The 23,506-nt window shown below is 40.5% G+C and overlaps 1 protein-coding gene across 1 annotated transcript; it reads right to left on the minus strand.

Moving 5' to 3' along the window:
* Positions 1 to 297: 297 nt before the first annotated feature.
* On the minus strand, positions 298 to 21,081 carry LOC128642603 (uncharacterized). The gene is made up of 8 exons (XM_053695373.1): positions 20,955 to 21,081; positions 18,743 to 18,975; positions 18,543 to 18,609; positions 18,017 to 18,144; positions 16,265 to 16,383; positions 1,399 to 1,531; positions 966 to 1,062; positions 298 to 443 (listed from the first exon to the last, which is right to left on the minus strand). The coding sequence occupies exons 1-8, from the start codon at positions 21,019 to 21,021 to the stop codon at positions 388 to 390; spliced, it is 900 nt and encodes a 299-aa protein (XP_053551348.1). The 5' UTR covers positions 21,022 to 21,081; the 3' UTR covers positions 298 to 387.
* Between the last annotated feature and the right edge of the window lie 2,425 nt (positions 21,082 to 23,506).

Here is a 23,506-nt window from a genome sequence, read left to right on the forward strand (position 1 = left end):
AGACTTGTCCACCTCATTCAGCTTTGTGAACATTGTATCGAACAGTGTATGTAAAAACTGATGTATGTAGTATGTATTTCGTCCTCGGTTTAAACCAACTTTATTTAAATATTTTCTTTGCACAGTCAATATTTATTAAATATGCTAAATTTGTATCTTTCACATACATGAATTGATATTTTGCCTTTGCTGTGCTTTTAATGACACCGGAGAGCAATATGTAGTTACGTTGAGGGTGCACATACAGAATAGGTTTGTGTTCGGCTTATATGGTGCTGACAAACTACACAAGTCCACTTTTAATTGCTAAAATTTTTTTTTTTTTTTTTTTAGCAAAAATTCATTTAAAATGCGCAGCAGGTAAGGGAAAGAAGGAAGACAGATTCCTTATGATGTTCCTAGAGACCAATGAAGATTTTCTACAAATTCTGTATAGAACTTTTCTAAGGAAAAATAAAAAATAGCATTAGTTGACATGGATTGTTAAACCACTTAATCATTCTGTATAGTTCTTGCCTCAAACTTATACACAGGTTTCAGGGCATGCATCTTTGTATTCATAAAATGCTATTAACTTAGCCTCACACAGTAGGCACGGTCCTGGTGATTGGCAGCTTTGTGTGGATGGTGCAGTGGACAGAATAACATTGGTAATTAACAGGTAATTAACATTGGTTTAATAATCAAATGCTCTAGAATATTCCTTTGTCACTTGTTTTGCCTCCTCATACACTCAATTCTAATACAAATATGAGACATGAATTTAGGCCTTTTCTCAATAGTTACCGGACCTTGAAACTCTGCCACTAATATTAACAAACATCAAGAACTGATCATTTAAACCAAGTCTTAATGCACCCATAACAAAATATCGCCTTGTAACATGTCAGACCATAGCTCTAACTTTAATATAGGCATTGGGCTATGTTCCTTGCCACTTCTACAGAAAAAAAAGGAAGCTGTACCTTTGTCTGGTTGTATGTATCCATGCCGAATAAGAAAATCTAGAACCACTAGTGCACAGTTTGGTTTAAAGTCATCTTCTGCTATAGCCTCTATCACCTAAAGGTATGAGGAAAATAAAAAAAGCAAAGCTTTGGTCAAGTGGACACCATATTTAGGGTGTGTTAATTCTAGAAATTATTAGGTTACACAGCGTTGTTCAGTGGAAGGCAGGAAAGATATTCTAAGGTCAGAATTGTTAGTGTGGAGCAAGGTTCTGAAATGTCTAGTAGAATTATTGGTGTGTTGCTATATATGGTGGTACGATTAATATGTTGTCTAACTTAGCTTTGATGGGGAACTAGAGCATAATCAAAATAATTGCTGGAGGGGAGTCTGGATTAAAAGGTGTGTTGTCCTGTGTGTCAAGCTCAGCTCATTTATAAACACATTTACCTTTTCTAGAGGCCACAAGTAGAATTCTTGTACTTCTCCATCACCCACACTTGGCTGAAATGTCTCTGGGACTTCCAGGTCAAACACAAACTGACACTCTAGGTAAACAGCCTCTTGACGTGTGTATGAGTAGCTTGAGAGGCAGAGAAGAAAAACAGGTGATATAGGAAGTCATATCAGATAGATAAAACACATTACATATTTTACTCACCATAACCTATATTGTGACTTGTTTAAGTACTAAGCAGCAACCAGAAAAAAGACTCAACAGGGTACAAAATAGCTTATATTTCTCTTGTAAGGTGTATCCAGTCCACGGATCATCCATTACTTGTGGGATATTCTCATTCCCAACAGGAAGTTGCAAGAGGACACCCACAGCAGAGCTGTAATATAGCTCCTCCCCTAACTGTCATAGCCAGTCATTCTCTTGCAACTCTTAACAAGCTAGGACGTTGTAGGAGAGAGTGGTTAAATATAGCTAGTTTATTTTCTTCAATCAAAAGTTTGTTATTTTTAAATAGTACCGGAGTTGTGCTATTTTATCTCAGGCAGTAAATAGAAGAAGAATCTGCCTGAGGTTTCTATGATCTTAGCAGGTTGTAACTAAGATCCATTGCTGTTCTCACATATGTCTGAGGGGATTACACAGATGAGGTAAAACTTCAGCGAGAGAATGGCGTGCAGTTTATTCTGCTATCAGGTATGTGCAGTTATAATTTTTTCTAGAGATGGAAAACACTAGAAAATGCTGCTGATACCGGATTAATGTAAGTTAAGCCTGAATACATTGATTTAATAACGACTGGTATCATGCTTACTCCCAGGGGTAATACCCTTATGATATTGCAATATAAAACGTTTGCTGGCATGTTTAATCGTTTTTATATATGCTTTGGTGATAAAACTTTATTGGGGCCTAGTTTTTTCCACATGGCTGGCTTAAATTTTGACTAGAAACAGTTTCCTGAGGCTTTCCACTGTTGTAGTATAAAAGTTACAGTTGGTGCAGTTAAAATTACAAACTGTGACATCCAGCTTCCCTCAAAGGTCCTCTGAGTGCTATAGGACATCTCTAAAGGGCCCAAAGGCTTTCCAAAGTCGTTTATTGGGGAAGGTAGGGCCACAGCTTGCTGTGGCAGTTGGTTGTGACTGTTAAAAAACGTCTATTTCGTTTTTTTGATCCGTTTTTTGAACTAAGGGGTTAATCATCCATTTGCAAGTGGGTGCAATGCTCTGTTAGCCTATTATACACACTGTAAAATTTTTGTTTGATTTACTGCATTTTTTCACTGTTTTTCAAATTCTGACAAAATTTGTTTCTCTTAAAGGCACAGTACCGTTTTTTTATATTTGCTTGTTAACTTGATTTAAAAGTGTTTTCCAAGCTTGCTAGTCTGTATAAACATGTCTGACATAGAAGAAACTCCTTGTTTATTATGTTTAAAAGCCATGGTGGAACCCCCTCTTAGAATGTGTACCAAATGTACTGATTTCATTTTATGCAATAAAGATCATTTTCTGTCTTTAAAATTTTTTATCACCAGAGGAATCTGACGAGGGGGAAGTTATGCCGACTAACTTTCCCCACGTGTCAGACCCTTTGACTCACGCTCAAATGGCGCCAAGTACATCTAGGGCGCCCATAACGTTTACTTTACAAGACATGGCGGCAGTCATGGATAATACACTGTCAGCGGTATTAGCCAGACTACCTGAACTTAGAGGTAAGCGAGATAGCTCTGGGGTGAGACAAAATGCAGAGCATACTGACGCTTTAAGAACCATGTCTGATACTGCCTCACAATATGCAGAAGCTGAGGAAAGAGAGCTTCAGTCAGTGGGTGATGTTAATGATTCAGGAAAGATACCCGATTCTAATATTTCTACATTTAAATTTAAGCTTGAACACCTCCGCGTGTTGCTTAGGGAGGTTTTAGCTGCTCTGAATGACTGTGATACCATTGCAGTGCCAGAGAAATTGTGTAGACTGGATAAATACTTTGCAGTGCCGGTGTGTACTGATGTTTTTCCAAATACCTAAAAGGTTTACAGAAATTATTAATAAGGAATGGGATAGACCAGGTGTGCCGTTCTCTTCCCCTACTATTTTTAGAAAAATGTTTCCAATAGATGCCACCACACGGGACTTATGGCAGACAGTCCCTAAGGTGGAGGGAGCAGTTTCTACTCAAGTAAAGCGTACTACTATCCCTGTCGAGGACAGTTGTGCTTTTTTTTTTAGATCCAATGGATAAAAAATTAGAGGTTACCTTAAGAAAATATTTGTTAAACAAGGTTTTATCCTACAGCCCCTTGCATGCATTGCCCCTGTCACTGCTGCTGCGGCGTACTGGTTTGAGTCTCTGGAAGAGGCTTTACAGGTAGCGACTCCATTGGATGACATACTTGGCAAACTTAGAGCACTTAAGCTAGCCAATTCTTTTATTCTGATGCCATTGTTCATTTGACTAAACTAACGGCTAAGAATTCTGGTTTTGCTATACAGGCGCGCAGAGCGCTATGGCTTAGATCATGGTCAGCTGACGTGACTTCAAAATCTAAGCTTACTTAACATTCCCTTCAAGGGGCAGACCCTATTCGGGCCTGGTTTGAAGGAGATTATTGCTGATATCACTGGAGGAAAAGGTCATGCCCTTCCTCAGGACAGGTCCAAATCTAGGGCCAAACAGTCTAATTTTCGTGCCTTTCGAAACTTCAAGGCAGGTGCGGCATCAACTTCCTCTAATGCTAAACAAGAGGGAACTTTTGCTCAATCCAAGACTGTCTGGAGACCAATCCAGACCTGGAAAAAAAGTAAGCAGGCCAAAAAGCCTGCTGCTGCCTCTAAGACAGCATGAAGGAACGGCCCCCTATCCGGTAACGGATCTAGTAGGGGGCAGACTTTCACTCTTCGCCCAAGCGTGGGCAAGAGATGTTCAGGATCCCTGGGCGTTGGAAATTATATCCCAGGGATATCTCCTGGACTTCAAAGCTTCCCCCCCAAAAGGGAGATTTCACCTTTCACAATTATCTGCAAACCAGATAAAGAGAGAGGCATTCTTACACTGTGTACGAGACCTCCTAGTTATGGGAGTGATCCATCCAGTTCCAAAGGAGGAACAGGGACAGGGTTTTTACTCAAATCTGTCTGTGGTTCCCAAAAAAGAGGGAACCTTCAGACCAATTTTGGATCTAAAGATCTTAAACAAATTCCTCCAAAGTTCCATCATTCAAGATGGAAACCATTCGTACCATCCTACCAATGATCCAGGAGGGTCAATATATGACTACAGTGGATCTAAAGGATGCTTATCTTCACATTCCGATACACAAAGATCATCATCGGTTTCTCAGGTTTGCCTTTCTAGACAGGCATTACCAGTTTGTAGCTCTTCCCTTTGGATTAGCTACAGCCCCAAGAATCTTTACAAAGGTTCTAGGGTCGCTTCTGGCGGTCCTAAGGCCGTGGGGCATAGCAGTAGCCCCTTATTTAGACGACATCCTGATACAGGCGTCAAATTTCCAAATTGCCAAGTCTCATATGGACGTAGTACTGGCATTTCTGAGGTCGCATGGGTGGAAAGTGAACGAGGAAAAGAGTTCTCTATCCCCACTCACAAGAGTTTCCTTTCTAGGGACTCTGATAGATTCTGTAGAAATGAAAATTTACCTGACGGAGTCCAGGTTATCAAAGCTTCTAAATTCCTGCCGGGTTCTTCATTCCATTCCGCGCCCTTCGGTGGCTCAGTGTATGGAAGTAATCGGCTTAATGGTAGCGGCAATGGACATAGTGCCGTTTGCACGCTTACATCTTAGACCGCTGCAACTATGCATGCTCAGTCAGTGGAACGGGGATTACACAGATTTGTCCCCTCAACTGAATCTGGACCAAGAGACCAGGGATTCTCTTCTCTGGTAGCTATCTCGGGTCCATCTGTCCAAAGGTATGACCTTTCGCAGGCCAGATTGGACAATTGTAACAACAGATGCCAGCCTTCTAGGTTGGGGTGCAGTCTGGAATTCCCTGAAGGCTCAGGGATCGTGGACTCAGGAGGAGTCTCTCCTTCCAATAAATATTCTGGAACTAAGAGCGATATTCAATGCTCTTCAGGCTTGGCCTCAGTTAGCAACTCTGAGGTACATCAGATTTCAGTCGGACAACATCACGACTGTAGCTTACATCAACCATCAAGGGGGAACAAGAAGTTCCCTAGCGATGTTAGAAGTTTCAAAAATAATTTGCAGGGCAGAGATTCACTCTTGCCACCTATCAGCTATCCATATCCCAGGTGTAGAGAACTGGGAGGCGGATTTTCTAAGTCGTTAGACTTTTCATCCGGGAGAGTGGGAACTCCATCCGGAGGTTTTTGCACAACTGATTCATCGTTGGGGCAAACCAGAACTGGATCTCATGGCATCTAGCCAGAACGCCAAGCTTCCGTGTTACGGATCCAGGTCCAGGGATCCCAAGGCGACACTGATAGATGCTCTAGCAGCGCCCTGGTCTTTCAACCTGGCTTATATGTTTCCACCGTTTCCTCTGCTCCCTCGACTGATTGCCAAGATCAAGCAGGAGAGAGCATCAGTGATTCTGATAGCACCTGCGTGGCCACGCAGGACCTGGTATGCAGATCTAGTGGACATGTCATCCTTTCCACCATGGTCTCTGCCTCTGAGACAGGACCTTCTACTTCAGGGTCCTTTCAACCATCCAAATCTAATTTCTCTGAGGCTGACTGCCTGGAGATTGAACACTTGATTTTATCAAAGCGTGGCTTCTCCAAGTCAGTTATTGATACCTTAATACAGGCACGAAAGCCTGTCACCAGGAAAATTTAACATAGGATATGGCGGAATATCTTTATTGGTGTGAATCCAAGGGTTACTCATGGAGTAAGGTCAGCATTCCCAGGATATTATCTTTTCTCCAAGAAGGTTTGGAAAAAGGATTGTCAGCTAGTTCCTTAAAGGGACAGATTTCTGCTCTGTCTATTCTTTTGCACAAGCGTCTGGCAGATGTTCCAGACGTTCAGGCATTTTGTCAGGCTTTAGTTAGAATCAAGCCTGTGTTTAAACCTGTTGCTCCACCATGGAGCTTAAATTTGGTTCTTAAGGTTCTTCAAGGAGTTACGTTTAAACCTCTTCATTACATAGATATCAAACTTTTATCTTGGAAAGTTCTGTTTTTGGTAGCTATTTCCTCGGCTCGTAGAGTCTCTGAGCTATCTGCCTTATAATGTGATTCTCCTTATCTGATTTTTCATACGGATAAGGTAGTCCTGCGTACCAAACCTGGGTTCTTACCTAAGGTGGTATCTAACAAGAATATCAATCAAGAGATTGTTGTTCCATCCTTGTGTCCTAATCCTTCTTCGAAGAAGGAACGTCTATTACACAATCTGGACGTGGTCCGTGCTTTAAAGTTTTACTTACAAGCTACTAAAGATTTTCGTCAAACATCTGCTTTGTTTGTTGTCTACTCTGGACAGAGGAGAGGTCAAAAGGCTTCGGCAACCTCTTTCTTTTTGGCTAAGAAGCATAATCCGCTTAGCCTATGAGACTGCTGGACAGCAGCCTCCTGAAAGGATTACAGCTCATTCCACTAGAGCTGTGGCTTCCACTTTGGCCTTTAAAAATGAGGCTTCTGTTGAACAGATTTGCAAGGCGGCGACTTGGTCTTCGCTTCATACTTTTTCAAAATTTTACAAATTTGATACTTTTGCTTCTTCGGAGGCTATATTTGGGGGAGAGGTTTTACAGGCAGTGGTTCCTTCCATTTAAGTACCTGCCTTGTCCCTCCCTTCATCCGTGTACTCTAGCTTTGGTATTGGTATCCCACAAGTAATGGATGATCCGTGGACTGGATACACCTTACAAGAGAAAACACAATTTATGCTTACCTGATAAATGTATTTCTCTTGTGGTGTATCCAGTCCACGGCCCGCCCTGTCATTTTAAGGCAGGTCATTTTTAAATTTAAACTACAGTAACCACTGCACCCTATGGTTCCTCCTTTCTCGGCTTGTTTTCGGTCGAATGACTGGCTATGACAGTTAGGGGAGGAGCTATATTACAGCTCTGCTGTGGGTGTCCTCTTGCAACTTCCTGTTGGGAATGAGAATATCCCACAAGTAATGGATGATCCGTGGACTGGATACACCACAAGAGAAATAAATTTATCAGGTAAGCATAAGTTGTGTTTTGAGTGGTCTCTGTTTACTGTACTTGCATTTTTGTTATGGCTTTAACACTGTCACAAGCAGCTTTACACTGATATGAAATGGTAGTTTAAATTCTATTTTAAAAGCAAAAACCTAATATGGATCTCATTTGCATATTAGAACCCAGAATACCCTGCTCCAATAGAAACACTCAGCCCTATTTATTAACAAGCCGTTTCTTGCTCTCCCATAATGATCCGGGAATTAGTCCAGAATAATTTAACTCCCCCACCTCTGAGGTGCAGAGAGGTTAGAAAGCAGAGGTCTTCAACTTCTTAATTTGCGGTTTACAGGCTCCCGTTAAAGGGACACTAAGGGATGCATGAAATGTATTGTGCTATCTAATTATGGGTACCACTATTTTGGAACCTAGGTTTCATTGCAAGTATCTGAAGGATAGTTACTTCAGACGTGCAAACAGGTGAGCACTGGAATTTAGTGAAAGTTTTTAACATGGCGGCTCCTATGACTAGAAGGAGAAGTAGAAAAAACTCAATACTATTTTTATAAAGCATATTTAGTGTTTCATGTCCCTTTAATGAGCTTGCTGTGCAAGGGCTCCAATGTTGTATACACAGCTGGATGAATAGAGTCTTCTGTGAGCTTTGGATACTTGTGGGCAAGTGTGTGTTTTATTAAATCGTTTTCAAAGTGAAGGGTTTTTTCACCATCACCTGTATTGTGATAACTGCTGCACGGTTATATTTACCTTTAACGTTGCTCCTTTATAAGTATTTTTAAAAAAAATTAACGTGGGATTGGAATTATTTGGCTGACATTTGGAGTGTGTGTACAGACTGGTAATTAGTGCATTTGTAAATGTTACCATCCTAATGCGGAAGAAGGTAGAGCCAGATTGCTTCTTGTGAAAGTGTAACACACTTAGATCTGGATTTGCACAGATCTTAAGTGTTTTGCACTTTTACAAGAAGAAATCTGGTTCTGAAGATAGCCGAATTCCGCGATCGGCTGCCGCCTTCGGATGGTAACAACATTCACAAATGCACGTCTAGTAATTAATAAAAAATCTAGAACAGAAATGAATTGCTTTTGAGAAATATAATCTTAAATAAAAAAAGCCTGTTTCTTTCATGTAATTGGCAAGAGCCCATGAGCTAGTGACGTATGGGATATACATTCCTACCAGGAGGGGCAAAGTTTCCCAAACCTTAAAATGCCTATAAATACACCCCTCACCACACCCACAATTCAGTTTTACAAACTTTGCCTCCGATGGAGGTGGTGAAGTAAGTTTGTGCTAGATTCTACGTTGATATGCGCTCCGCAGCAAGTTGGAGCCCGGTTTTCCTCTCAGCGTGCAGTGAATGTCAGAGGGATGTGAGGAGAGTATTGCCTATTTGAATGCAGTGATCTCCTTCTACGGGGTCTATTTCATAGGTTCTCTGTTATCGGTCGTAGAGATTCATCTCTTACCTCCCTTTTCAGATCGACGATATACTCTTATTTATATACCATTACCTCTGCTGATTTTCGTTTCAGTTCTGGTTTGGCTTTCTACAAACATGTAGATGAGTGTCCTGGGGTAAATAAATCTTATTTTCTGTGACACTCTAAGCTATGGTTGGGCACTTTATTTATAAAGTTCTAAATATATGTATTCAAACATTTATTTGCCTTGACTCAGAATGTTCAACATTCCTTATTTTTCAGACAGTCAGTTTCATATTTGGGATAATGCATTTGAATTAATCATTTTTTCTTACCTTCAAAAATTTGACTCTTTGGCTCGCGGGGGCTGAAAATGCTTCATTTTATTGCGTCATTCTTGGCGCGGATTTTTTTGGCGCAAAAATTCTTTTCCGTTTCCGGCGTCATACGTGTCGCCGGAAGTTGCGTCATTTTTTTGACGTTATTTTGCGCCAAAAATTTCGGCGTTCCGGATGTGGCGTCATTTTTGGCGCCAAAAGGCATTTCGGCGCCAAATAATGTGGGCGTCTTGTTTGGCGCTAAAAAAATATGGGCGTCGCTTTTGTCTCCACATTATTTAAGTCTCATTATTTATTGCTTCTGGTTGCTAGAAGCTTGTTCACTGGCATTTTTTTCCCATTCCTGAAACTGTCATTTAAGGATTTTGATCAATTTGCTTTATATGTTGTTTTTTCTATTACATATTGCAAGATGTTCCACGTTGCAACTGAGTCAGAAGTTACTTGAGGAAAATCACTGCCCGGGGCTGGAGCTACCAAGCTAAGTGTATCTGCTATAAATTTTTGGTATCTGTTTCTCCAGCTGTTGTTTGTATTGCATGTCATGACAAACTTATTAATGCAGATAAAATTTCCTTTAGTACTGTTATATTACCTGTTGCTGTTCCGTCAACATTTAATTTTCAGAGTGTTCCTGATAAACATAAGAGATTTTATTTTTTAAATCCATTTAGAAGGCTATGTCTGTTATTTCTCCTTCTAGTTTACATAAAAGTCTTTTAAAACTTCTCTTTTTTTCAGATGAATTTTTAAATGAACATCATCGTTCTGATACTGATAATGGTTCTTCTGGTTCAGAAGTTTCTGTCTCAGAGGTTGATGCTGTTAAATCTTTTTATTTGTTCAAGATGGAATTTATTCGTTCTTTATTTAAAGACGTATTAATTGCTTTAGATATAGAGGATTCTGGTCCTCTTGATACTAAATCTAAACGTTTAAATAGGGTTTTTTAAATCTCCTGTATTTATTCCAGAAGTGTTTATTCTCCCTGATGCTTTTTCTGAAGTAATTTCCAGGGAATGGAATAATTTGGGTAATTCTTTTACTCCTTCTAAACGTTTAAGCAATTATATTCTGTGCCATCTGACAGATTAGAGTTTTTTGGGACAAAATCCCTAAGGTTTGGGGCTGTCTCTATTCCTGCTAAAATGTACTACTGTTCTTACGGCAGATAGTACTAAATTTAAGGATCCTTTAGATAAGAAAATGTAATCCTTTCTAAGAAAAGTTTACTTATGTTTAGGTAATCTTCTTAGACCTGCTATATTTTTACCGGATGTTGCTGCAGCTTCATCTTTTTGGTTAGAAGTTTTTAGCGCAACAAGTATCAGATCATAATTTTATAGCATTATTTTTATTCTATAACATGCTAATAATTTTATTGGTGATACCATCTTTTGATATCATTTGAGTTGATGTCAGGTATATGTCTCTAGCTATTTTAGCTAGAAAAGCTTTATGGATTTAACTTGGAATGCTGATATGTCTTCTAAAGTTAACTTTGTTTTTTCCTTTCTTTCCAGGGTAATAATCATTTTTTCGTTCTTTTTCTCATAATAAGGAGCAAAAGCCTGATCCTTCATCCTCAGGAGCGGTTTCAGTTTGGAAACTATTTCCAGTTTGGAATATATCCAAGCCTTATAGAAACCTATAGTCAGCTCCTAAGTACCCATGAAGGTGCGGCCCTTTTTTCCAGTTCAGCTGGTATGGGGCAGATTACGTTTTATTCAAAGGAGTTTGGATCAATTCCGTTCTCAAACTCTGGTTTCAGAACATTGTTTCAGAAAGGTACAGAATTGGCTTCAGTTAAGGCCTCCTGCTAAGAGATTTTTTTCTTCCCGTGTCCCAGTTAACACAGCAAGGCTCAGCATTTCTGAAATGTGTTTCAGATCTAGAGTTGGCTGGAGTAATTATGCCAGTTCCAGTTCTGGAACAGGGGCTAGGGTTTTATTTTATCTCTTCATTGTACCAAAGAAGGTCAATTCCTTCAGACCAGTTCCGGATCTATCAATATTGAATCGTTATGTATACCAACATTCAAGATGGTTACTGTAGGACTATTCTGCCTTTTGTTTAGCAAGGGCATTTTATGTCTACAATAGTTTTGCAGGATGTGTATCTGCATATTCCGATTCATTCAGATCACTTTTAGTGTTTGAGATTCTCTTTTTAGACAAGCATTACCAGTTTTGTGGCTCTACTGTTTGGCCTAGCCTCAGTTCCAAGAATTTTTTTCAAAGATTCTCGGTGCCCTTCTTTCTGTATTCAGAGTACAGGGTTTTTGTATTTCCTTATTTGGACGATTATCTTGGTATTTGCTCAGTCTTCTCATGCGATTCGACTTGTGTTGTTTCTTCAAGATCATGGTTGGAGGATCAATTTACCAAAAAGTTCATTGATTCCTCAGTCAAGGGTAATCTTTCTGGGTTTCCAGATAGATTCAGTGTCCATGACTCTGTCTTTAACAGACAAGAGACGTCTAAATTGTTTTCAGCTTGTCGAAACCTTCAGTCACAATCATTCCCTTCGGTAACCTTATGCATGGAAATTCTAGGTCTTATGACTGCTGCATTGGACGCAATCCCCTTTGCTTGTTTTTCACATGCAACCTCTTCAGCTCTGTATGCTGAATCAATGGTGCAAGGATTACACAAAGATATTTCAATTTATATCTTTAAAACCGATTGTTCGACACTCTCTAACGTGGTGGACAGATCACCATCGTTTAATTCAGGGGGCTTCTTTTGTGCTTCCGACCTGGACTGTAATTTCAACAGATACAAGTCTCACAGGTTGGGGAGCTGTGTGGGGATCTCTGTCGGCACAAGGAGTTTGGGAATCTCAGGAGGTGAGATTACCGATAAATATTTTGGAACTCCATGCAATTTTCAGAACTCTTCAGTTTTGGCCTCTCCTGTAGAGAGAATCGTTCATTTGTTTTCATACAGACAATGTCACAACTGTGGCATACATCATCAAGGAGCGACTCACAGTCCTCTGGCTATGAAAGAAGTATCTCGAATTTTTTTGGTTTGGGCGGATTCCAGCTCCTGTCTAATCTCTGCGGTTCATATCCCAGGTGTAGACAATTGGGAAGCGGTTTATCTAAGTCGCCAAACGTTGCATCCGGGCGAATGGTTTCTTCACCCAGAGGTATTTCTTCAGGTTGTTCAAATGTGGGAACTTCCACAAATAGATCTGATGGCGTCTCATCTAATCAAGAAACTTCCCAGATATCTGTCCAGATCCCGGGATCCTTAGGCGGAGGCAGTGGATGCATTATCACTTCCTTGGAAGTATCATCCTGTCTATATCTTTCCGCCTCTAGTTCTTCTTCCAAGAGTAATCTCCAAGATTCTGAAGGAATGCTCGTTTGTTCTGCTGGTAGCTCCGGCATGGCCTTACAGGTTTGGTATGCGGATCTTGTCCGGATGGCCTCTTGCCAGCCGTGGACTCTTCCGTTAAGACCAGACCTTCTGTCGCAAGGTCCTTTTTTCCATCAGGATCTCAAATCCTTAAATTTTAAGGTATGGAGATTGAACGCTTGATTCTTGGTTAAAGAGGTTTCTCTGACTCTGTGATTAATACTATTTTACAGGCTCGTAAATTTGTATCTAGAGAGATATATTATAGAGTCTGGAAGACTTATATTTTTTGGTGTCTTTCTCATCTTTTTTCTTGGCATTCTTTTAGAATACCGAGAATTTTACAGTTTCTTCAGGATGGTTTAGATAAGGGTTTGTCTGCAAGTTCCTTGAAAGGACAAATCTCTGCTCTTTCTGTTCTTTTTCACAGAAAGATTGCTATTCTTCCTGATATTTATTGTTTTATACAAGCTTTGGTTCGTATAAAACCTGTCATTAAGTCAATTTCTCCTCCTTGGAGTTTGAATTTGGTTCTGGGAGCTCTTCAAGCTCCTCCCTTTGAACCTATGTATTCATTGGTCATTAAATTACTTTCTTGGAAAGTTTTGTTCCTTTTGGCCATCTCTTCTGCCAGAAGAGTTTCTGATTTATCTGCTCTTTCTTGTGAGTCTCCTTTTCTGATTTTTCATCAGGATGAGGTGGTGTTGCGAACTTCTTTTGAATTTTTACCTAAAGTTGTGAATTCCAACAACATTAGTAGAGAAATTGTGGTTCCTTCATTATGTCCTAATCCTAAGAATTCTAAGGAGAAATCATTGCATTCTTTGGATGTTGTTAGAGTTTTGAAATATTATGTTGAAGCTACTAAGTCTTTCCGAAAGACTTCTAGTCTATTTGTTCTCTTTTCCGGTTCTAGAAAAGGCCAGAAAGCTTCTGCCATTTCTTTGGCATCTTGGTTGAAATCTTTAATTCATCTTGCCTATGTTGAGTCGGGTAAAACTCCGCCTCAGAAGATTACAGCTCATTCTACCAGGTCAGTTTCTACTTCCTGGGCGTTTAGGAATGAAGCTTCGGTTGATCACATTTGCAAAGTTGCAACTTGGTCCTCTTTGCATATTTTTACTAAATTCTACCATTTTGATGTATTTTCTTCTTCTGAAGCAGTTTTTGGTAGAAAAGTATTTCAGGCAGCAGTTTCAGTCTGAATCTTCTGCTTATGTTTTTTATTAAACTTTATTTTGGGTGTGGATTATTTTCAGCAGGAATTGGCTGTCTTTATTTTATCCCTCCCTCTCTAGTGACTCTTGTGTGGAAAGATCCACATCTTGGGTAGTCATTATCCCATACGTCACTAGCTCATGGACTCTTGCTAATTACATGAAAGAAAACATAATTTATGTAAGAACTTACCTGATAAATTAATTTCTTTCATATTAGCAAGAGTCCATGAGGCCCACCCTTTTTTTGTGGTGGTTATGATTTTTTTGTATAAAGCACAATTATTCCAATTCCTTATTTTTTTTATGCTTTCGCACTTTTTTCTTATCACCCCACTTCTTGGCTATTCGTTAAACTGAATTGTGGGTGTGGTGAGGGGTGTATTTATAGGCATTTTAAGGTTTGGGAAACTTTGCCCCTCCTGGTAGGAATGTATATCCCATACGTCACTAGCTCATGGACTCTTGCTAATATGAAAGAAATGAATTTATCAGGTAAGTTCTTACATAAATTATGTTTTTGTTATTGTGACCCTACTATGGCTAAATAGTTTTTGGTTAAAATTTGGTTCATAGATCCAGACACCTATATTGTGCCATGATAACATTTTGTCAAACCATGTAGTAGTTTTTAATTTAGTTACTTCGAAATGTTTTTTTCTTCCCAAAAATTGTTCCCTAGTTAATGCGTAACCTATTTTGCATGATTGCAATCTTGTTTGGTCTGAAAATTTCTGAATTATTATACAACAAAATATCTGAAATTTTGGGAAAAGTAACTAAAATGTGTGTACTTTATTCTTGAGTGTAGTCAAACTTGAAAGTTTTGTAAAATGTAATAACACACTCTCCTACAACACACTCCATACTACAACACAAACACAAGTCGCGAACCAGTATTGGGTCTTGACCCGTGATGTAAAGAACCTTGCTCTAGTCCATTAGGAGGCAGGCAAACAATACCCAACATACCTACTTTTTGCATGTTACTCTTGTTTATACCTTTTTCCATTAGTGCTTTACATAGAACATATACTTTTCTCAAGGTAAAATAGTAATTTGATGGAATTCATATTCATTTTTATAAAATTCTTAAAGTAATATGATTGAATATGATATAGGTATCATATGTTTAAGATTAATGGGATATTAAAGTGATGGTAAACTTTCTCCTTTAAACTCCATCTAAAATATCACCAACATTCCCGATCAGTTTTTATAATTTATCAGTTGTAATGACGATGCGCTATAACTTACTTTTAAATATAGATACAAAACTCAAATACCCCACACTCCGCCACCCACTTCAAAAGTAATTTTTTCTGTGAGCTAACGGTTTGAACTGTTCTCCAATCAGCGTTCTCCCCACATGACACTTTTGTTGTAGCTAGAATGCTGATTGGACAACAATTCAAACCGTTAGCTCACAGAAAAATTCATTTTTGAAGTGGGCGGCGGAGCGCGGGGAATTTGAATTTCATATCTATATTAAAAAGTAAGTTATAGCGCATCTTCATTACAACCGATGAATTAAACTCCATCTAAAATATCAATAACATTCCGGATCTGTTTTTATTAAGGGGAGAGTTTACCATCACTTTAAATACTGAATACATTTCATGCACCTCTAATTCTGTAAGTGCCGCCATTTTGGAACCTAGGTTTAACTGCTGGGACAAAGCAAATTTTCACTAAAAAAGCAAGCTATGTTAAATGTCCAATTAATTCTAGGATTTCCTGGTTTTCGAATATTTGGATGAAAAGGTAAAACTCTGCTGTTTCCTGCTTAATAGGTTCTTTGATATTTCTACCTTTCTCCTGGATGAAGCGGCTAGGATCTACTCCTGCTTTATGAGCTGTCACATGAAGAAACTGATTTAAAGGCATAAGAAAGTCAAAACTAAATTTGCATGTTTCAGCTAAAGCTTGTAATTTTAACATAGGTTCCATAATCACAGCACCCAGGATTAGATGGAGGGGCATGAAATGTATTTAGTGTTTAGACTGCTGCTACTTAGCGTCACTTAGCGCCTCCGCCACCTCAGATCTGATCAAGATGATCGACAAGCCCTTCTGTCGTGCAATGGGTTGCGCAAGACCAGAGGGCACGGCTGTTAACCTGTCAGTCGAGCATTTGATAAATGGGGACCCATGAGAATATATCATGCTGGTTAATATATTAATATTTTGGTTTCTTAATGGTGTTTGTATTTGATTGCATCATCAACAAAACCAAAAGGATGCTGAACTTAACCATTGGCTTTGCAGCTATGCCAAATTACTAATTGTAAGCTGTTAAAAGATTATGCAAAACATCCTGGGAGTATCAGTACCTGACAGTTCCTGCAGCTTTGGCTGTGGCTGCAAGGGATTCTGGGATACATGCTTCTTCTGTACACTCTTTGATAAGGGTCTCCCACACCCCAGATCCAGCAGATATTCCTCCTGCTGCCTGAGAAAATTATAATATATATATAGCTCTGCATCTGGGCTAATAAACAGAAATAAATACAAACCCACTACCAAGGTTTACATGGTCTGCTTTGGCCCTCTTTTCCTTTGTTTCTAAAGGATATAGTTAAACATATACCAACATGAGCAAGTGAGATTATAGGAGCCAAGAAAATGAATCTACTGTATTTAAAATGTAACACTGATGGAACCAATGTAGTAAACAGGACATGCACAACCATTAGGTAAAATGCTGTAATATTTAGAATGTTTGCTTGTAAAGAGTATAGATAAGGTGTGTTTAGCACACAAGCAAAAATATTTCTCAATAGCCTATTCTTTACCAACAACAATTATACTTTGTTTTATTTTTACTGTAGGCTAACTTTGTCTATATGCTCCTTAACATTAAATTATACTTTCCCCATAAATTAGTCTCTTAAATGTTTATCTTAAGGCAAATTAGGGACAGCTATAAAGAAGCCCCTGCTCATATCAGCCAATAACAGTACATCATGTAGGAGGGTCAGGGTTCTATATTCCACATAATGCACCTCAGCCTTTGGGGGGGGGGGGGGGGGGGGGGGTTCAGAGATAAATTACAGGAAGATAAGGCACTATAAATAATGAAAGTGCATGGCAAAGTTTTTTAATTATTCAGAACCGAACATTTTATGGTGAATTAAATGACCATTAAATACAGTAATATTGCATAATCAATAAGTGCATACTAAAGACAATGAAATAGCCCTTACTCTGAATTTTAAATGAACAGTAGATTTTTTTCCAGACACATTTTAAAATGTATTTCAATTTGCCAGCCCCCCGTACCATGTGACAGCTATCAGCCAATTACACACACACACATGTATACACTGTAAACTCTTGCACATGTTCAGTAGTAGCTGGTGCCTATTAAAGTGTGTATTTAAAGAGACTGCAAAATATGATCATGAAAGTAAATTGGAAAGTCTCTTAAAACTGTCTTTTCTATTAGAATGATAGAAGTTTAATTTTGACTTTAGTGTCTCTTTAAAGGGCTACTAAACCTGATTTTATTCTTTCATGATTCAGATAGAGCAAGCAATTTTAAGCAACTTTCTAATTTACTCCTATTATCGAATTTTCTTTGTTCTTTTGGTATATTTATTTGAAAAAGCAGCAATGGAAGCTCCCATTTTAGGTTCAGCACCTGGGCTCCCTTGCTAATTGGATGGATAAATGTAGCCACCAATCAGAAAGCACCAACCAAAAATGGGCCAGCTCCAAAGCTTTCATTCCTGCTTATTCAACTTAAGATACCAAGAGAACCAAGTTAAACTGATAATAGGAGTAAATTAGAAAGTTGCTTAAAATTGCATGCTCTATCTGAATCATGAAAGAAATGTTGTCTTAGTATTCCTTTAAATTTTCTTTATTTTGCACTTGGAATGAATTTACAGAATACACAGAATTTAAGTATCTGTCTACCAGCCTTCTCCGTGTCCCCTTCTGCTTTTGAGTGTTCTCTACATATCTAACCCCTATTTCAAACAACCTGTTTGCACCCAGCTTCGCAATATGGTAATATCTGGCATCTAAGTGTAATTTTGACAATGCTCTGATCCAACACTATTGCTGCATGAACCACTCACCAGATTATCCAGTAGTCCCGGATACGAAGGTTTAGTCAGAGATCTCCGAGCGATCCACATAAAGATGTCTGTTCCTCTACGCAGGAAACCGTTAACATGCACCCCATAACGAGGCACTCCAAGCAGTGCTGGTGAGAGAGAAAAATATACGGGGAGGTTTGAAAGAGAATAAATGATGGTAAAGAAGGGGATGGATAGGAGATATAGAGAAGGATTAAGAGGGGAATGTCTGGAGGAAAGGATACGCAGAAGTGGAGAGGGAAATGGGGATAGCGGGTTTGGCAAGAAGTTAGTGGGCAGGAGAAAGTTATGTTGGTTTAAAAGGTGAGTGAGTTAGAAGGGAGGAAAGTTACTGAGCGGAAGGTCATTAGTGAACAGTGTGGGAGAGATCCGAGAGGGGTTGGATAAGAAAAGGAGGGTGAGCTAGAGACACGTTCAGGATATAGTAATAGAGGGAGTGATGAGAAAAAAAAGAGACTGTCGATAATGAGTGCCAGCTCTTCACGTCTAGCATTATGACACTCACGTGTGGCTGCTCGTTCCATGCTGAGGAGAGGAGTAGGGTCTGAAAACTGACCTTTCACATCGTAGTGCTGAGGAAGAGAGCAGTTGTGAGTTATTCCTCATAGCACCAGCCGCTCACCCCTCAATGTTGTAGCTAATTACACAGTCTGAGCCAGGGAAGTATCTGCCATATTACCAATTTTCCATATAATGAATCCCCACCTCGTTCCTCCACTCCTGCAGACAAGGGAAGATTCCCTGACTCCTCAGGGACTCCATCACCTCCTGAAGAGCCGTTGTCCTTTCCTGGGGGGATTTCAAATGAGCATTCAGTTCCAGACATCCAGAGGAGCCCTCGCTGAGTCTGAATACAGCTGGGTACCGAGAGAAGTGTTGAGCAACAGTTTGTACTGCCCAACCTATTCGCTGTCCCTGTACGCAGACAGGGAGGAGATCTGTGAGACACATATACAATAGAAGAAAAACAGCCAATGAACGAACACTCTGCCAACAGGCACATATACACTGCAGGAAACACAGAGGCTCCCTTATACAGACACATACTGTAAGAGACCTTATAGGGGGGGTGGGTTATACAGCGACTGTGTACCATCACAAAAGAGACATTGGTAAAACAGAGAGGGTGTGTTATACAAAGATTTTGTGCCATTGGTTATACAGAGACAGTTAATCATTACAGAGGAGTGATACATGGGGTGTTATGCAGAAAATGTGTGCCATTGCCCAAGAGACCTGTGTTATACATAGACTGTGAATCATTACAGAAGAGAACATGGGTTATACAGGGGTGCCATTACTAAACAGGACCCTAGTAATACATGGAGGTGATATACAAAGACTATCATTACAGAAGATACAGGAATATATTAAGGAATTGTGTTATACAGAGATTCTGTGCCATCACAAGATAGAGACAGATAATACAGAGAGGGTGTGTTATACAGAGAATATGTGCCATTACACAAGAGAACTTGGCTATACAGAATGTGTGTGTTATACAGGGATTCTGTGTCATTACTGAAGAGATATGGGTTATACAGAGACTGTGGATCATTACAGACAAGAAGTAGGTAATACAGAGAGAATAAGATATTCTATGCCATTACAGAAGAGATCTGGGTTATACAGGTTATACAGAAGAGGCTTCTGAAGACTAAGATTCATTACAGAAGAGCTCTGGGTTATACAGAGGGTGTAAATCATTACAGAAGAAGTATGGGTAATACAGAGGAAGTGTGTTATATAGAGATTATATGCCATAATAAATCTAGGTCTACAGATAGGTGTGTTATACAGAGAATGTGTGCCATTACACAAGAGAAATTGGCTATACAGAACGTGTGTGTTATACAGGGATTCTGTGTCATTACTGAAGAGATATGGGTTATACAGAGACTGTGGATCATTACAGACAAGAAGTAGGTAATACAGAGAGAATAAGATATTCTGTGCCATTACAGAAGAGATCTGGGTTATACAGAAGAGGCTTCTGAACTTGTTATACTGAGACTTATTACAGATGAGCTCTGGGTTATACAGAGGGTGTAAATCATTACAGAAGAAGTGTGTTATACAGAGATTATATGCCATAATAAATCTAGGTCTACAGATAGGTGTGTTATACAGAGAGTGTGTGCCATTACACAGGAGACCTGCTGGGTTATACAGAGATTGTATTACAAGACAGGAGGCATTGTGTGTCAGTATACAACACACTTGGGTTATACAGAGATTGTATTACAAGACAGGAGGCATTGTGTGTCAGTATACAACACACTTGGGTTATACAGAGATTGTATTACAAGACAGGAGGCATTGTGTGTCAGTATACAACACACTTGGGTTATACAGAGATTGTATTACAAGACAGGAGGCATTGTGTGTCAGTATACAACACACTTGGGTTATACAGAGATTGTATTACAAGACAGGAGGCATTGTGTGTCAGTATACAACACACTTGGGTTATACAGAGATTGTATTACAAGACAGGAGGCATTGTGTGTCAGTATACAACACACTTGGGTTATACAGAGATTGTATTACAAGACAGGAGGCATTGTGTGTCAGTATACAACACACTTGGGTTATACAGAGATTGTATTACAAGACAGGAGGCATTGTGTGTCAGTATACAACACACTTGGGTTATACAGAGATTGTATTACAAGACAGGAGGCATTGTGTGTCAGTATACAACACACTTGGGTTATACAGGCATCGTGTACAGGGATTGACTGTGAGTAAGGAGGGAATGGTTTAATTGAGACTGCATGTGTTATACAGAGGTTATATTTTTATGTGGTAGAGGGATAGCAAGTACAGACACTGTATGAGTGCAGACTAGTGTTATGTTATAAAGAAGTTGCATGTGTGTTATAAAGAGAGGGCTTGTTATACACAGTTATCTCACTCTTTTCTCTCCTGTTCATTCTCAGCAGCAGCTCCAACACTTTCTCTGACCAGCTAAGTGCTGCCATGATGAGACCTTCAGCACAGATAGCTTCTTCCTGCTGAGGGATCTCATGCCAGTCATGTGATCCTGGTGTCACGTGGTACTGAGCTCTGGCCCACATGGTCGTCACGTGACAGAGAAAGTCACTGAGCAGGAAATTTAAAACGTATGTGCTGGGGTTCCCCTTTGAATACACGAGAGCAGTGGAGGATTTAGACTTTTTATATAGCAGACAATATGTGATAACGGGAGGTGGATGAGCAGTGTAAAATAAACACAAATAAAAGTAAGAATACATATTTGTTAGTATTTATAAATGTCACAGCTATGCTAGAGTACCTAATATGTTTGTTTAAAGGCGGAGGAAAAAACACAGTGATAAATATATTAATTTATTTTTGTTTTGCTTTTGTCTTTGAAATTACATTTTGCTGAATTTATAGCTGCATGTTTTGTTGAGGAACAATGTAAATTAAAAATGGTAAAATACTTGTAGCAAGATCAATACATGAGGTTTTACAATTGTGGGCAATGAGAATGAACTTGTTTATTCTCTTCTGCTTTATTTTTCACAACGCACATTTCCTTTATTCTGTGGTTTTCTATGGTTCTTCTTTCTTTTGCCTGCTGTCCTTGCATGTCTTTTGTCTGCCATATATGTGAGCATGCGCCTCTTTTGTCTGCCATCCATGTAAGCATACACCTCTCTTGTCTGATATATATGTGAGCATGCGCCTCTCTTGTCTGCCATCCATGTGAGCATGCACCTCTCTTGTCTGATATATATATGTAAGCATGCGCCTCTCTTGTCTGCCATCCATGTGAGCATGCACCTCTCTTGTCTGATATATATATGTGAGCATGCGCCTCTCTTGTCTGATATATATGTGAGCATGCGCCTCTCTTGTCTGCCATCCATGTGAGCATGTGCCTCTTGTGTGCTATATATGTGAGCACGCGCCTCTCTTGTGTGCTATATATGTGAGCACGCGCCTCTCTTGTGTGCTATATATGTGAGCATGCGCCTCTCTTGTCTGCTATATATGTGAGCACGCGCCTCTTGTCTGCCATATATGTGGCAGCTGTGTGAGTATTAGCCTCTCTCGCCAGTTCTCCCTTTTATGTGTGTCTGTTGCCTGACTACTGTGTGAGTATGCACCTCTCTTGCCTGACTGCTGTGTGAGCATGCGCCTCTCTTGCCTGACTGCTGTGTGAGTATGCGCCTCTTTTGCCTGACTGCTGTGGTTGTATGTGCCTCTCTTGTCTGACTGCTGTGTGAGTAATGTATGCGCCTCTCTTGCCTGGCTGCTGTGTGAATATGCGCCTCTCTTGCCTGGCTGCTGTGTGAGTATGCACCTCTTTTGCCTGGCTGCTGTGTGAGTATGCGCATCTTTTGCCTGGCTGCTGTGTGAGTATGCGCCTCTTTTGCCTGGCTGCTGTGTGAGTATGCGCCTCTCTTGCCTGGCTGCTGTGTGAGTATGCGCCTCTTTTGCCTGGCTGCTGTGTGAGTATGCGCCTCTCTTGCCTGGCTGCTGTGTGAGTATGCGCCTCTTTTGCCTGGCTGCTGTGTGAGTATGCGCCTCTCTTGTCTGACTGCTGTGTGAGTAATGTATGCGCCTCTCTTGCCTGGCTGCTGTGTGAATATGCGCCTCTCTTGCCTGGCTGCTGTGTGAGTATGCGCCTCTCTTGCCTGGCTGCTGTGTGAGTATGCGCCTCTTTTGCCTGGCTGCTGTGTGAGTATGCGCCTCTCTTGCCTGGCTGCTTTGTGAGTATGCGCCTCTTTTGCCTGGCTGCTGTGTGAGTATGCGCCTCTCTTGCCTGGCTGCTGTGTGAGTATGCGCCTCTCTTGCCTGGCTGCTGTGTGAGTATGCGCCTCTCTTGCCTGGCTGCTGTGTGAGTATGCACCTCTTTTGCCTGGCTGCTGTGTGAGTATGTGCCTCTCTTGCCTGGCTGCTGTGTGAGTATGCGCCTCTCTTGCCTGGCTGCTGTGTGAGTATGCGCCTCTCTTGCCTGGCTGCTGTGTGAGTATGCGCCTCTCTTGCCTGGCTGCTGTGTGAGTATGCGCCTCTTTTGCCTGGCTGCTGTGTGAGTACGCGCCTCTCTTGCCTGGCTGCTGTGTGAGTATGCGCCTCTTTTGCCTGGCTGCTGTGTGAGTATGCGCCTCTCTTGCCTGGCTGCTGTGTGAGTATGCGCCTCTCTTGCCTGGCTGCTGTGTGAGTATGCGCCTCTCTTGCCTGGCTGCTGTGTGAGTATGCGCCTCTCTTGCCTGGCTTCTGTGTGAGTATGCGCCTCTCTTGTCTGGCTGCTGTGTGAGTATGCGCCTCTTTTGCCTGGCTGCTGTGTGAGTATGCGCCTCTCTTGCCTGGCTGCTTTGTGAGTATGCGCCTCTCTTGTCTGGCTGCTGTGTGAGTATGCGCCTCTTTTGCCTGGCTGCTGTGTGAGTATGCGCCTCTCTTGTCTGGCTGCTGTGTGAGTATGCGCCTCTCTTGCCTGGCTGCTTTGTGAGTATG

Source organism: Bombina bombina, chromosome 12 (assembly GCF_027579735.1).
Source record: "Bombina bombina isolate aBomBom1 chromosome 12, aBomBom1.pri, whole genome shotgun sequence".
Taxonomy (NCBI): Eukaryota; Metazoa; Chordata; class Amphibia; order Anura; family Bombinatoridae; genus Bombina; species Bombina bombina.